Source organism: Strix uralensis, chromosome 8 (assembly GCF_047716275.1).
Source record: "Strix uralensis isolate ZFMK-TIS-50842 chromosome 8, bStrUra1, whole genome shotgun sequence".
In the NCBI taxonomy this organism is placed as follows: Eukaryota; Metazoa; Chordata; class Aves; order Strigiformes; family Strigidae; genus Strix; species Strix uralensis.
The window spans coordinates 16,250,621-16,265,986 of NC_133979.1; the positions used below are offsets into that span (position 1 = coordinate 16,250,621).

The 15,366-nt window shown below is 43.4% G+C and overlaps 1 protein-coding gene across 1 annotated transcript in view; it reads left to right on the forward strand.

The window, feature by feature from the left end:
- The first annotated feature begins 1,672 nt into the window (after nucleotides 1-1,672).
- PRKACB (protein kinase cAMP-activated catalytic subunit beta) overlaps nucleotides 1,673-15,366 on the forward strand; it is a 76,767-nt gene continuing 63,073 nt past the window's right edge. Inside the window, exon 1 of the mRNA XM_074876391.1 lies at nucleotides 1,673-1,906. Coding sequence (XP_074732492.1) covers nucleotides 1,861-1,906 — 46 coding nt within the window. The 5' untranslated portion in view covers nucleotides 1,673-1,860. The remainder of the gene's footprint in view (nucleotides 1,907-15,366) is intronic.

A 15,366-nucleotide genomic window follows, 5' to 3' on the forward strand; every position in this document is an offset into this window, starting at 1 on the left:
ATGCAGAGACTCTAGCTTTGGCAAAATGAGACAGCCCTCTTCAACAGTAGCAGCTTTACCGCCCCCAATGATTTGCAGGTTATATCCTCACTGTGTCTCTTGTTTCTGATCTTCAAAGTAATAAAGACCTGGCTTCCCCAGAGACTGCTTCTTTAATCATAAAAACACAGGTACTCCTCTGAAGCAAGCAGTATCACACAGATCAAGATAATGCAAGTAAAAAGGTGAAAATCAAGAGAAAGTCCCTTAACAGAAACATTCATCAATAGAACTTCAACCTACAGAACGTCAAGATAATTCAGGTAAGTGTGCGCAAAACTTTGCTGCTGGATAACCCAGGCAGCTCGTACCACTGTCAAGGTAGTCACACGCTGGCTTGATCTGCCCAGCATCTGCATGCAACGTACTCCACTGCATGGTTTTAGGAGATTGGAAATTTCCCAGAGGCATCTGCTTTAGTGTGCACTAGTGCATGTATGTGTATAAAACCCTGGCTTACAGAGAGTAAGGTAATTCAGTAGTAGGCCGTGACAGCATGTGCTGCACCGGCAGGCAGCCCACAGTGTCAGGAGAGGATTTGGATAGCTGCTGGGAAAGGTGGTAGCCAGGACGGCTGCAGCCAGAACAATTCATGCGGCCTGCAGCCTTGGGGAAAGAATGCTGCCAGAAGAGGCCGAGTATCACATAAATTGTCCTGGCAGAATAAACACGGTTTGTGATCTGCAAGATTAGCACTTCTGCTCTCCACTCTCCCCACTTTAAGGCATATAAAGTAGAGCCTTCTTTTTGATAAGCATTTCCTCCCAGAGCTAAAACACTCAAAGCATTTCACATGGTAAACATATATATTTAAGGAGAGCTATCATCAACTTGAAAGTCACAATACCGTTTAAAATGCGTAGTTGTAGCTATTTATGACATGAGTGGCAGCAAAAGGGGGGAGGAAAAAAAAAAATCTTTCCTGGCAGCTCGCTCGTTTTTTTTTTCTATAGTCTATTGAGCCATGTGAAAACAGTTTGTGAACAGGCGGCAAGTGCGAGTTTTCTCGGGTACGCCGCCGCGGCGCAGGCCCGGCCGGGAGGGGACGGGACGGCCCGGGCGGCAGCCGCGGGCCCCGCGGTGGCAGCTCCGCGGGGTGAGGGGCCCCGGGCCGCCAGGGATGCTCTGCGGGAGGCGGCCGAGCCCGCCTCCCCCCGCGCCGGCGCCGGGCGAGCGCAGCCGCAGGGCCGCGGCGCGCTCGGCCGCCCGGGGTCACCTTGGGCACGTCGCGCCTCGCCCCCGCCCCAGCCGCTGCGCCCCGCGAGCCCGCTGGCCCTCCGCGGAGCGGCAGCGCTCCCACGCCGCCGGCCCTGCGCGGCCGGGCGCTGGCCGCGGCTACACGGAGGCGGCCGCGCCCCCGCCACAGCTGCAGACGCGGAGGCCGAGGGCAGCCCGCCCGCCCCGGCCCTCTGCGAGCCGCTGCTGGCGCGGGCGGCGCCGCCCCGGGCTCCCGCACCACCCCCCCCCCGCCTCCCTCAGGCCGAGCGGCCGGGGCGGTGCCCCGCGGCCTGAGGCGGCGGCCGGGGCCGTGGACGGCGGCGTCCCGCGCCCCGCGCGCCCCCGGCGGGCGGCGTAGCAGGGAGGAGGCGCCGCCCCGGCCGTCATTTCCGCCGTGTGTCGGGGTGGGGGAGGGGGGCAGAGCGCTCGCCTCCTCCTCCGCGGCGGCCGGAGACACAGAGACCCAGCGCGGGGCGAGGGGAACCAGCCGCCGCCGCCGCGCCCGCGGGCCGCGCCGCCCCGCCAGCCGAGCCCTGCCCCCGCCCGCCGCAGCCGCCCGGCATCCTTCCCGCCCCCCCCGCCCCGCGCCGCCCCGGCCCGGCCATGGGGAACGCAGCCACCGCCAAGAAGGGCAACGAGATCGAGAGCGGTGAGTGAGGGGAGGAGGGGGGGATCCGCCTCCGCCCGGCGCCTGGCTCCGCTCCCCGAGGAGGGGCCGGCGGGCCGGGCCCGGCGCGCCCGCCCCGCGCCGCCGCAGGCCCCGCGGCCTAGCGGCTGAGGCGCCGAGCCCCCCGCCCCGCGCAGGCCCCCAGCTCGGCGCGGCCTGCTCGGCGCCGCGGGGAGCCCGCCCCGGCCCGCCGCCGGGCCGCCCGCCCCCCTTCCCTCCTTCTCTCCCTCCCTCTCTCCCTCCCTCCCTCTCGGCGCGCCCGCCTCGGGGTTTAGCGTCTCAGGAAATAAGCGGGATAAATCCGCCTGCGGCCGCTGGGCCGAGGCCGCCGCCGGGCCGCGCGTCCGGCTGTCCCGCGGCAGGTGTCGGTCCCCGGCGAAGGCGGAGCTGCCGGGGTGGCGGCGGGCAGGTGTCAGCGCCGCCGCCAGCCTCCAGTCTCCATCCTTACCCCGGCCGGCTCGCTTTCCCCACCCCTGAACACACCCTTGCCGGCGGGGGAGGCCGCCCGCCCGCCGCGCTCCGTCTGCGGCGGGAGGGCTTCCATCCCGCTGCGGGGAATGTAGGTCAGGAGCTCCTAAGCCTGCCCGGATCGTGCGGCCCCGGTGACCCCGGCCGGCCTGCCCGCGCCCCGTGGCACGGCCTCAGCCCCGCGGCGTGTTGACATGGTCGGGGAGTGCGCTGGGAGAGCGCTCGGCACGAACCTGGCGCTGGGTAAAATGGAAGACAAAAACGTTGATCCGAACTTGCCATCGTAGGGTGCTTTTTGCTGGGTGTTTTGTTTTGGTTTTTTTTCCCCTAAGTCTTTCACCGTAGTCTTTAAATAATATAAAGCCGATTCGGTTGCTGGGAAAAAATACCCCAGACTTTATTTTTAGTAAGCTAACTTCCTTACTTCGCTTCTAGTGGAAGACTTTGGGTATGTTTGTGATGGATAAGAGAAAACACAAGACGTAGAGAGCAGCCAGTTGTGCAAGCTCAGTGTTACTACATACCCTTTGTTACTGGCAATTCCTGGGGCGTTATTAAAATGGAAAGAAGTTCAAACATCGAAGTTACTTTTTGTTATCTTTTGTGCAGTTTGTTTACTTTTTGTGCGTTTACTACGGAGGTCTGGGGTAGAACCGGGTCACCCGGTTTGCAGGGCCGGTGCCTGCCCACACAGCATTGCTCCGGCGGCCCGGGGATCTGCATGGCTGTCTCCAGCTGTGGGACCAGGGGCTCTGCTTCACCTACCCAGGTCTGCTGTGTGGTTTGGCCTTGCAGTTCTTGCACCTTATCTCATTATTATTACAGGTTTCACAATGCAAACGTTTTATGAGTATTTGACCGTTACTGTTTAGTGGTTTTATTTTTAATATATTTAGCCAAGTACGTTAATTTCCGATAGGAAGTATTTTTAGCCTACCTGTGAAGATACGTGTGAAGGGAGAGAGGGTGGATTGTGTGAAGTATTTTAGATGATAAAACACTGCATTTTGTACTTTATAGCAGCTGTATTGCTATTAGTCTGTGCAGTTAAATAACACTACACCACACAACGTTTACTTATGTTTTAATTAATTCTTTTCTCATATTACCAAATACAGTGATTTTTAAGTTGCAGGAGTTTGCTTCAGAAGTCCTCTCTCTCTCACTTCGCTAGAGTTTGAAAATGAAATGCTGCTAGAGACATCAAGCTCCAATGTTCAATTACTCAGTATATTTAGCAGCGAAAAGCTCTGTAATGATACAGCTTCTGTAACTTGGAGAAGGAATTGATCATCATTGACATACTGTTGGGAAAGACCAGGATTCACTTACTGTGAGGATCAATAGTATATGAATACTATATGCATAATAAATTATTAGAAACAATATTTGGTTTACTGGCAGTGAAAGTTGACGTGTAATCTATTCATACAATACACGGCAACTAAAGAAACATAATACGAGGGGACTTTAATATTTCTGAGACATATTTGCATTGTTGAGCCAGTTTTCCTGTGTTGCGCATTAAGGGTCCTTAGTAGCACATATTCCAAACTTAAGGACGCTGAAAATGAAGTTGTTTGAAGTGGTAACATAAAAATATCCAGTTTGACTTGTAAAGGTGATGTTATGCCCTTGATCTACATGTGGAGCGTATGGTATTGTGTGGATCAAGGACATGCTAAGGTCCCTGAAAGAACAACGAAGGGTAACACAGCTTCCACTGATAACTATACTTACTAGTTCATGAAGTGTAATTTGAGACCTCTTTCACTGTCTCTGGTCAGCACAGTAAATGCTGTTCACCTAACTGTGGCTCTTACATTCTTCTTGTTTATTTTAGCTTTCAATATATATTCAAATATACTTGTTATGTCACTCAGGCTATGAAGAGGAATATAACCAGTTGTGTGTCAACACCAGTAGTAGAATGGAGCAAATATTTCAGAGTATTTCTAGGCAGAAGTTGCAGGTGAATGAGATCTCCATGCTGGTTAAGTTTCTTAAGCTTAGCCACCAAAAAAGTAAACCAGGTTTGCGTAGCAGGGAGGGCAAGATACATGTGTCTATATACAGAAGGTGGAAAGCTTCAGTGTAGTCTGTTAGGGTTTTCTTTCCCTTCTCTTCCAGGTTCTCCTAATATGTTGTAGATTTTGATTTGGAGGACCAAAATTAAAAGTGATCCTTTACTGAAAAGAAGCTTAAGGTTTCTGTACCTGTTTAAACTCTGTACCTGTTTTAAATGGGTTCATGGTTTTCCACAAGCCACAGCCACCTACAAATTCTTTTAGAATAATAATATAAGTATTTTTCATTTGAAATCTGAAGACACACAATTGTCAGTTGTCTTAAAAGTTTCTCTAAGCTTGATCTCTCATCCTAATACTCATTTAATTATTCACTTCATTGTTTGGGGTTTTTATTTCAGCTGCTCAGTTTACAGTAACTGAGAAAACTTCTTTTGCAACCTGTGAGTTAAAAATGTCAGCATGTGGTAAATTACATTTTTTTAAAAAAAGGCCACAGGGAGTCTACCTTAACTTGTTGCAATTAATGTAGGAAAATGTTAGCTTTATTAATATTCATTATCTTGGAATCATTTGTTAAAGTAGCACACAACATAAAAGAAACATAACTACAACATATCTCTGAGTTTAAAAAAGGTCCCATAGTATTTTTTTAATCCAGTAAGTGAAACTGTTACGTTAAAGATCATTACTGATTTTGAACAAAACAGGAATGTTTTAACTTTAATAGAACTCTTTTCTAAACTGGAATGAATATCAACCCTGCAAACTGTAAAGTTTGTAGAAAGTTGTGGGGTTTTTTTCTTCAGAAAACTCAGTAATACAGATTTTTAAAGTGATTACTGCAAATGGCTCTGAATTACTCTTTAAATATGCAAGGAAATGTCATACATGAGGGCAAAAAGTTTGTTTAGAAATTAATAGTAATCTCACTTGGTGTTCTGTTTGTTTTGGTTTTTTTCCCTAGATTCAAGAATACTTAGTTGTGATACTGTCTGTTTCTTTCTTTTTAATCACCAAACTGGATTAGAGACCAAGTGATTAGAATACACTCTTTGGTGACTGGGAGATTTGTATACTTTTTCTTCTTCCAAATAGGTCTTGAAACCACATGGTCTTGGCTTCTGAGTTGTGTTAGCCAGGATTTAAATGGCCCTTGCTGCTTTTTCTGTAGCAATATGTGGCAGTAAATTGCACCTAAAATGTATGTTTTAAACAAAACTATACATGGTTTTCAAAACATAATTCTGTACACATACCTTCTTACCTGATAGCCAGATCTCCAGCTTTCAGTGTACAAGGGATTTATTAATCTAACATGACTTTACTAACTTCAACTTCTGTGGTCTTTAAATAGCCAAGCACAGCATGTGTGATGTGTATTCTGCATGTGAATTTTATGTTCATTCACTCCTTCTCCTCAAAGTGTTCCCACTACAGTATCTTCAGTATGACAGATTTCCTATTATAGTCAATTCTTCCCTTTTTAACTCTTACAATTATTCTGTAAGTAGTGCTCCTTTGAAATGTGCTTGACAGGAAGATGCAACCTTCTTCATTTTCCTTTGCCAGTAGATTTTAACCTTCTCAGGGGACGTTTCTTGGAAGTGAGATATTTTTTCTTTGTCTTATTTTTCACGTGCATTCAGTGCTGGGTCATTCTGTTGTATTTACTCATTGAGGACCAGAAGAGACCACAAGTTTGTTTCTTGTTTAGACCGGATGAGACAAAGCTCTGTCACTGCTGACCTTGATTAGATTAAAATTGGTGAAGCAGAGGTGAAAAGCTCTGTGTCCATTACTATTCCAAGCTTGCTGATTCCCTGTCACTTTTCCAGAGACCCTTGTTTCAGTGTTTTTGATCTGAGTGAAGTTTTGTCAACAGCTGTCTTCTTGCTTTTGCTCATTGTGTTTATGCTCTCTGATTTTGAAATGGATAGCTTTTGGAGCCTTGCTTACTCAGTTTAGAATGTCAGCTATAGTATATATTGTATAAAGAGTAATTAACACTATATATTCCAGTGATGCTGGAATGGAGTGTATTGATAACATTTCTAAACTATGTATTTAAAACTTCTTTCCATATATTTTTGGGCTTGTATTGTCTCACTATTGATCAGTTAGGTTTCAGCAGTAAGGAACTCCATCATCTGAAAATCAGAAGTAGTTATAATTACTTGCTGAAGAAATATCTAAAAATTCCTTTGCTGTAATCACTACTGTAAGACTACCAGTATGCACCACCTGAAAATTCTGCTTTAATTAAAAACAAAATACTTCTTCACAGCTTGGACTAGCAAAGAGAGAGGCTATCACTCAGTAAGTGATAGCCACGTGGTAGCATAACAAAAGGTCAGAAGGACCTCCGAGTGATAAATTAATGTATTTTGTTGTTGTAGTTAGGAGGGCTGTATTACAGGCTCAGACTGCTTTAAAGACAGAATATTTTTAATTACTTGACATTCCCTTGATGCTGGGTTTCTTTAGTGTTCATTCATTTACCCATATATCCACATTCGTAGAAATGACACAGTCAAAAGTAGTATTGAAAAATGCTCAAATTTCTCATATTTTTGGCAACAGTCACATTGTTCCTTAGTGTAATTAAGGCTGTGTCTGTGCTGCAAAGATTAACAGTCTCACTAGTACAGGGAGCAGAATGTGGACAGAGGAGTAAGTGGAAAAGCTGTAAGGATGCAACGCTGCGAGTTCTGGTGTGTGGGCTGCCCTGCCCAAGTGGAGGGCTGTGTTCCACGCCGCGTGTCAGGCTGTCAGGGAGTCTTTTCCAGTTAGTTAAGTTCTTCCATAACTGACACATCTCTCCTTTGGACAGAACTCTGGAAAGGCCTTTGGATGGCTCAGAGATTTTTGTGTGTTTTGCCTGCATCTTTACTATAGACATCACGAAGGACTTGTTTGCCGATAAGCTTTTTCTTTTTTTTCTTTTTTTAAACTACAGCAGTTAGTTTAATAAAGGATATTGTCTCTGCTACACAGCAGGTGGCTTCCAGATCAGATCCAAGTAGAGTGTAATTTTTTTAATCAGTGCTTCTGGTCATTTAAGCTTGCAGAGTTTCCAGTGTTAGGAACCTTGAGTCAATGGGGTTTTCTCTTATAAACTTCTGCAACTTAGGGCTAAAACGTGGCAAAGAGTCTGCCCTGCAGTGCTGCTCTCAAGCTTTGTCTTTGTTACAGGTGCAAGGTGTTATTTCATAAGCATTTCTTTCCGTTGCAGTTCTGCTTTTCTGTCCCCTGCCACTTTTTTCCTGCCTCTGTGCCCTCAAGGGTGCTGGAGCAACTATTTATGAGACAACAAGGTGAACTGAATTTGAGATTGATCTAGGTTAAAAATAACCCTGCAGAAAAGGGAAAGCAGAAGGGACTTTAGTTAACCTGGATCAGCTTCCTGATCCAGTTCACTGCAGCTGCACTAACAATTGTAGCAGTGCAGGTGGGATACATCACACAAGTGAGACTGGATAGCAGGCACAAAGTAGGGGCTGCCTGACCTCCTGCTGCTGCTGAAAGCAGAGCTGTGGTTTCAGGCTGTACTGCAATTCTTTTCCCACCATACACAGTTTCTATGCTGTGAGGTAGAAATGCTTCCTGGGAAATAGGAGAGGACAAAGTAGCAGTGGAGCTATGAGGAGGTAAGTGAGGTGAGAAATGTGTTGTCTTAGGAGCTGCAAAACTAGAAGATGAAGTTACCTTTTTTTCCTTTTCCTCCCCTGTCGGTATGGTTGGGAAAGGATTACGTATATTCCTCAGTGTGGCGTGCAGGAGGACTAGTCATGAATAAGGACCCCATTTTGTTTGAACAAACACAAACCAGACAATTTATTCTCCGAAACCCACGCATTCTGTTTTGGGTAATAAGGTGAATGTAGACAGATGGGAAGTACGAGATGAAAGCAAGACTGTTATTCTGTGTAGCAGGAAAATCAGGATAAAGCAATTTGAAGGTATGTTTATAGATGTTGCTATGCAGGAAGCTAAAAGGAAGATACTGGGGTAGCCCTGCCTGTGGTGTTCAGGATCAGCACCGGTAAATGACAGTCTCTTTGGTGCTCAGTTGAGCCTGTCTCTTTGGCATCCTGCTTGCTGTTTCTTCAGCGTCACAGCAGAATAACATCCACTAAGAGTAAGGTTTCACAAAACAGCTGAGCCCATCTGGTCGCTTGTACTGTTGAAAAATCTGTTTTTATTCCTAGACCTTTCACAGGTCACAATTCTAGTGTTTTTCCGATCCATTGAGAAGCTGTTTTAAATAGGCAGAAAACTATGTGGATTTTATCTCTTTGGGTTATCTATAATTATTTTGCACGCCAGATAATTCACTGAGGTGTCAGATGGCAAGAGACAGATTCAAAGGAAGCGCTGAAAGCACTGTTGGCAATGACATGGTGAGGTGGCAGGAGAAAGAAGACTCTTTTCTTAGCATTGAGCTCTTAGATGAACTCAACAGTTTCCTAAGATCTCACCCTGTTAACTTCTTGGAAAAGTGATTACTCCAAACTACCCTTTTCCTGACTGCCTTTGTTCTTATAATGAATTACTTCAAGGCATTAAGTTTTTAGTGTGAAATGTTAGCACCTAGCAGTTGGACTTTGCTTTTTCAAGCTTTTAGAGTTACATGAAGATAGAGAATAATATAGCAAAACATTGCTTCTTTCCATCTCTGTACCTATCGTATGGGTCTTTAAGACAATAGTATTTTAGAAGATTTTTAAAATTTTTTTCATTTTGTATTTAGTTTCAGTTCTCTTTTTGCCAATTTGATATTCAAACTAAGAAATGTACCAAAATTTTTATTTCATTCATTAAACAATTTTCTGCTTTTCCATGCCCAGAGGGGTTAATCTGTAATCATGGAGGACTTGCTAGTTTGCAATATAATTAGTTTCTGATATATATTCCTAGATACACATGTAGTAAGGGTTAGGCTAACTGTGGGTTGCATAACATTTTACTATGTAGTAAAGGTGTGGAAACACCTTGTTTTGGTTTTTGGTGGGTTTTTTTACTTTTCATTTTGTTTTTTTTAAAAGCCACAATTTTTATGACTCCAGACTAAACAACCAGTTTGTTTCCAGTGTTTCCTTACATTGGGATATCATCTGTCTGTAGTTTGAACCATAGTTTTGAGGGTTTTAGAAGATCTTTCAGAAAATCATAGAGGTATATAAATACACTCTGTATGTGAGACATAAATGAGCCTCCAGACTGTGAGAAAGCAAAAATCTTTTCTATGACATAGCTGTTCTCTACCAGAGAAAGCCTGATGAGCATTCTGAGCGAAGTTCTTCCCATAGGAAGGGCACAGAATTACTGTTCTACCTTGCACTGACTCTTTCCTCTGGGAGATACGGTATCTGTGTGATAGACTGACACTGAAATAGTAAGATACCTTACCTGTGATGTTAGAACAAGAGGCATAGAAAATCCTTCTTCAACTCATGGTTAGATGAATGAATATCTAATCTGCTGGGTGATTTGTGAAGGTAAGTGTTAGTTTTGTTATCCCTCTGCCTCTTGTTAACTTCTATCCTTTTGTTAAAATACTGTAATGTTTAAACAGAGGACATCAGGAACTTTTTGTTTATGTCATTCACATTAAGCTGCTTCCAGCAAGTATGTACTTGTTAACCTACTGCACCTGCTGTTAGCGCTTGTCTGTAAACCCACAGACTTCCACAGCAGTGTGGTTCAAGAAATTAAAACAAAGGAAACTATATTTCTGGCACAAAGATGGAAACTTTAGAGATAGAAAAGATTGTTATTTTGCCTGTGCCCAGAATCTGTTTGCTCTTCCCTCTCATGAAATGACATAATTAAGGGTGTGTGTACTCGGATACATCAGCAGGTGCATTGTAATAGTAATTAAGGTTAGTTTTGATTACTATGATGTTAGGCAGTTTGAAATTCATTGTTTGTCTTGTAGCAGGTAACAGTAATAGCTTTATTGTATATTTAAATTCTAATTGTTAAGCATATGATAATCTAGCCTTACTTTGCACAGGGGGAAAATGTGACTTAACTGCACCAAAGTCTATCATTAAGATGAAGTTTTTAATGCAAATTACCTGTATTCAAGCATTTTATTAACAGATCCATAGATTAATGTGGAGTCTGGAGGTTTTAATCAGGGTTTCTCATTTGAAAAACAGGGTAGGTGGTGAGAGAGAGAGAGAAAAAGCATTACATAGCTAAAATCATGCCAAACCAATTTGAAAGATCATGGTATTTCTTTCTAACAGGTGTCATGACAAAAGCAGATATGTTTTCATGGACTTGTTGAGGACTATTTTATATCAGACAGCTTTTAAAAATGCAGTGTTTGAGTCATACATTTGGCCCTTGTGAAAACTTCTGTGGTGAGAAGCAGGGGTCTCGTTGAAATCCAGGACTATGCATGCACTGCAATTTCCAGCAGTGGCACTCTGCTTTGGGAATTATGGGTTAAACATCTGAAATCAGTAGACTGCAACAGCGCATCATGTGGTCAAGCTGTTTTTTCTCCATTGGCTTAAGAAATAAACATTTTCGTGGCATTTGTTTATGTGAACTGAATGTCAGAGTGAAATAAGGTGCTAGATCATTTAGCTTAATTTAATGGCATATATGAATATCAGATTGCAAAACAAATAAGTGTTCCATTTAATTTAAGTCTACAGCAGCTTCATGGGATGTGGAACTGCCTGGGAGGTTCAGGGTGTTCAGTGCTTTGTAATGGTTCTTACAGTGCCTGCTGGTTCTTTTGCATATTAGCAGATTTTTTTTTTTTCCCCTCTTTGAATTTCTTGAACTGATGATCAGGTGCAAAATTTACACAAAAACAAAATTAGCTTCAGTTTTTCACAGATTGTTCTAATACCCAAGAACAGTTCAATTTCTATCTAAATTTTGTCTATTGTTATGACATGCTTTCTGCCAAAAGATTGCTCTTTTGATTCTACCTACGTTGTTATCCAGCTGCCCATTTAGTATTAGAATACAGAATTTATTTCATTTGCATATTTATTTCATTTGCATATCAATTTAGGTTTTCTATATTGAATTCCAAGGTAGAACATTCTTGAACTTTGAATGAATGTGTCCACAGGTTTGGTTTTTTTACCACCTCCTGTTTTCATTGCTGGGTGACATTTGTTACATTTGTAGGTAACAAACATATCAAATGAGTTGCATCTAAGGTGAATGCTCAAGAAAAGGTTGGCAAGGATGGCAAAAGGTACTGAATTATTTCCATACGAAGAATTACTATGTAAGTGACATCTCTTCTGTCTAGAATAGGTAGAGAATATGATCTGTAAAATGGTGTGTGGCATGAGAAGTTAGAAGTGTCCTATGCTTGCCCTGTTCTTTTGTTAAGCCGCCGCTTCTAGTGACTCTTTCTATTGGCTTTTTCCTTAGGGACAGATAGCAATTTATTCCTAATAAAACATCAGAGCCGTCTTTTACAATGAGGAGCTACAGAAAAAGAAAATGGAGAGAAACCAGGCAACAGCTGGTAAAAGAAGGAAGTGTGGGTCAAGAAATATAAAAATAGGGAGCACTGAGCGGAGTATGGTCTGGGTCTTGTCTGTGTTCTCCAGTCCCAGAAGAGGGAGCTGATGAATGCTGGCCAGAGATGCTTTGCCTGAGGAGGTGGAGGTAAATGCCACAGGTGTCAAAGCCATCCTGGGAAGCTTCTTCCTCCTAGTTGCAGCTTGGTGAGAGCCAGTGGAGTTGATGAAGAGATCCTACATCACGTAGGGCATTAGAGGGGAAGTGTATAAATATAAATGTGAGTGAAAAGCATCTTAATAAGAGGTTTTGGAGAAACTGGAGGAGGGGTTGCCGCTTGTCCCACTCAGGCCATGGCACATGTGTGTATTCTACCTTTTCCCAGAGCTAAGCTCTCAGGACCCCATGAACAGCAGTATGGATGTGCCCATCTCTTTTAAAATGTTTTTCCTGGTTAGGCTCTGAATTTAGCCCAGAGTACAAGCCGGTGCACCTGGTGTCTTGCCTCTCCTGGTGGTAGGAGATCCTGTTTCCTGCTGTCTGGGCAGGGCAAAAGGTGAGAAGGTGAAGTGTGAGTGCATAGTGGAATTTTCCAAGACAAGGTGTGAAGATGAACTGGATGTCATGAAGCCTGCTGAAATACTGTGTGAGGAAGCACGTCTATATCACAGGGAGAACAATCTTCTCCTGGTGTTACAGTTTCCTCAATCTTGTAACCAGGAGGTTGTGCTGTTGCTGTAGAGGTGACATTGCAGGTCAGGGTACCAATGACTAGCTTCATCCCAGATACCCAAAGCAGTATTCTGTATTTCGGTTCTGCCACAGATGCCAGGTATACTTGGTGTGTTGTATAGTTTCAGCCATCTTTACCTGTTATGGTGAGTCCCTCGTTTACCTACAGTCCTAATATTCTTTGTGCACATAACTCCATTCCTAGCAATCCTTGCCTGTGTTTTCCTGTAGTCTGATGTAAGACAGTTTTATGTTGCACTGAAGAAGTCCATTGTTTGCTGTACCAAAGCGGTACTTTTTATGTGATCTTTTTATTGTGATAATTGTAGGTGCTACTTGTATACCTTCAAACAGGATTTTATTTTTTTTAATGGATGGTGTATCTTTAGAAGCTTGCTATTTTTAGGAGCTAAACTGATACTATAAAGTTGTTCTCTTCAGAAGAGTTGGGTTCTTTTGGTGGTGATGCGTTTTGGTTTTTGTGTCAGTTGTTTGTGTTTTAAACAGATGCTTGAAACTGTCCTTTATTAAAGAAAAGCATTTGCTAAGTAATTGACAGCAGGAATATAGAACATAATTTGTCCAAATAACTGTTGTGCTTTTCAGCCATAGCACAGTGTTGTATGATGATTTGGTTGAATTCCTATATCAGTTATAGCCACAATTACTTGTTGGTATTAGAATGGTTTTTTTCAAGACCTCTTTTAGAAGCAATTTTATAGTTTCTGCTGGGCAAGAGCGGTGTTTTCAGAGTAGAACCTGATTTTTGCTGGTATGATGTTTTTTGAAAAAAACCCAAAACATGTTTGTATTGTCTCCAACTTGAGCTTTGAGGCTATAATTATGAAATTTTCTTCAACTTGCTGCTTACGGGGTACTTGCATGACCAATTTTCTCTGGCAGTAAAGCTGACTTAAAAAATTCCTGCCCTGATCACCCCTGCTGCTCTGCTCACAGCTGCAATTTGCTGCTCCTCCTGGGCGGATACAGCTGTTTGAGGACTGCTCTGAACTGTCACAGAAATGGTTAAAACCCTTGCTCCCACCCAGCTCTGCTGTTTTAACCCATTAATTTCATGAACCTATCTTGAAATAGGGCCCCACCTTGTGTTGGACGGATACAAAGGAGGGATGTGAAAGAAAGGATGAAGCATTGTTGTAAGTGGAGTTTGCCACTGAAGAAGATGTACTAAGTGTTTGACTAACAGGAAGGAGAAAATGCTAGCATCAGATGCTAGCATCGCACAGTGTTGATCTAAGCTTTTAGATGGGTTAACCTGAGATGGTTTTTAATTTGAGGGGCTCTTTGGAGCCTTCCCTGCAGCCAGAGGTGGGTCTGAGTGACTTCTGTAACAATATGCATCACCATGTTATTTTCAAATACTGTCAGCAAAAGTCCAGTTTTTGCTTACTACTGAGGCTAAAATAGTATTTGTAACATTTTAGTTCTGTTAAATGTGGTTGCCCTCATAGTCATCAGAGGAAAATTTATTTTGACAAAGTTATCAAAAGGATCACCAGCCTTCCTCTCCGTATTACTCTAGATTGTGCTCAAGTATTTGTTAGGACAAATAAAACTGGAAGATGACTAATACATACACACTCATTTTAGATACAGCATGTGAGTAGGGAGTAACAGGAGGAAGAAGAGAGACATGCAGATCTGTGCAATAGCACAATGGGAGATGTGAAAGAACCAGATATCAGAGCTAGCCTAAATGATACAGTAAGGCTACAGGTATAAGCACTGCAAATTTAGTATGATTTTCAACTGGAAAAATGAAGGCATCTCTTGCATTTAACTTTTCTACAGCTCAACTGATTTTTCCACTTAATAGTGAAGATACCAATTTTCTGCAGGATGTATTTTTCATTTAAAGTGAAAATAAAGTTTGTAGCCTTACCGCACTTTCTTTCAAAAGATAACTTGTGGTAGTTCTGCCTTTCTTTGTGTGAAAATAATTCCAAACAGAAAATAGTAGTTGGCTGCTTTTCCAACAGTCCTGTTCAGAACATTGTAATTTTCTCCACCAACTAAATTGACTCATTCATTTCCACTAATACATACAAACTTACTTGTTCTGCTGCCAGTCTTCTTGTTAAGAGGACTAGCCCAACACGCAGTGACTGGGGAAACAGAGTAGTAGATGTTCAATATGGAAAGCATATAAATTCAAGCCTTTCACACGCAGTCCCTTCAGACTTGGACACAAGAGGAAATTTTTCACAATGAGAACAATCAGCCGTTGGAATAATCTCCTCAGGGATGTGGTGGGTTCACCACCATTGGACACTTTTAAGATTCAGCTGGACAGGGTGCTGGGCCATGTTGTCTAGACCCTGCTTTTGCCAAGAAAGGTTGGACCAGATGATCCTTGAGGTCCCTTCCAACCTGGTATTCTATGATGTGTTATGGAGGAGTTGAGTATCAAAGCAAGTCTGTTGAGCTTGAGATTCTTACCTGTGCAGCACTTGAGAGGGCTTTATAGAAAGTAACTGCAAGTTGGGGAGAACAGAGATCAGGTACACTTATGACAAATAGAGCAGTGGTGAGAATTTGGATTCCTCTCAAATGGCATGGTGGTGATTGCATAGCCTGAAGAGGGCAAGAGTTATATGAAAATCGTTTTGATTTCTTGTTGAATGTACATATAATCATGAAAAAAAGACATTTAGTGGGTTTGGGGAAAATGTATGCTCCAGTTGCAAA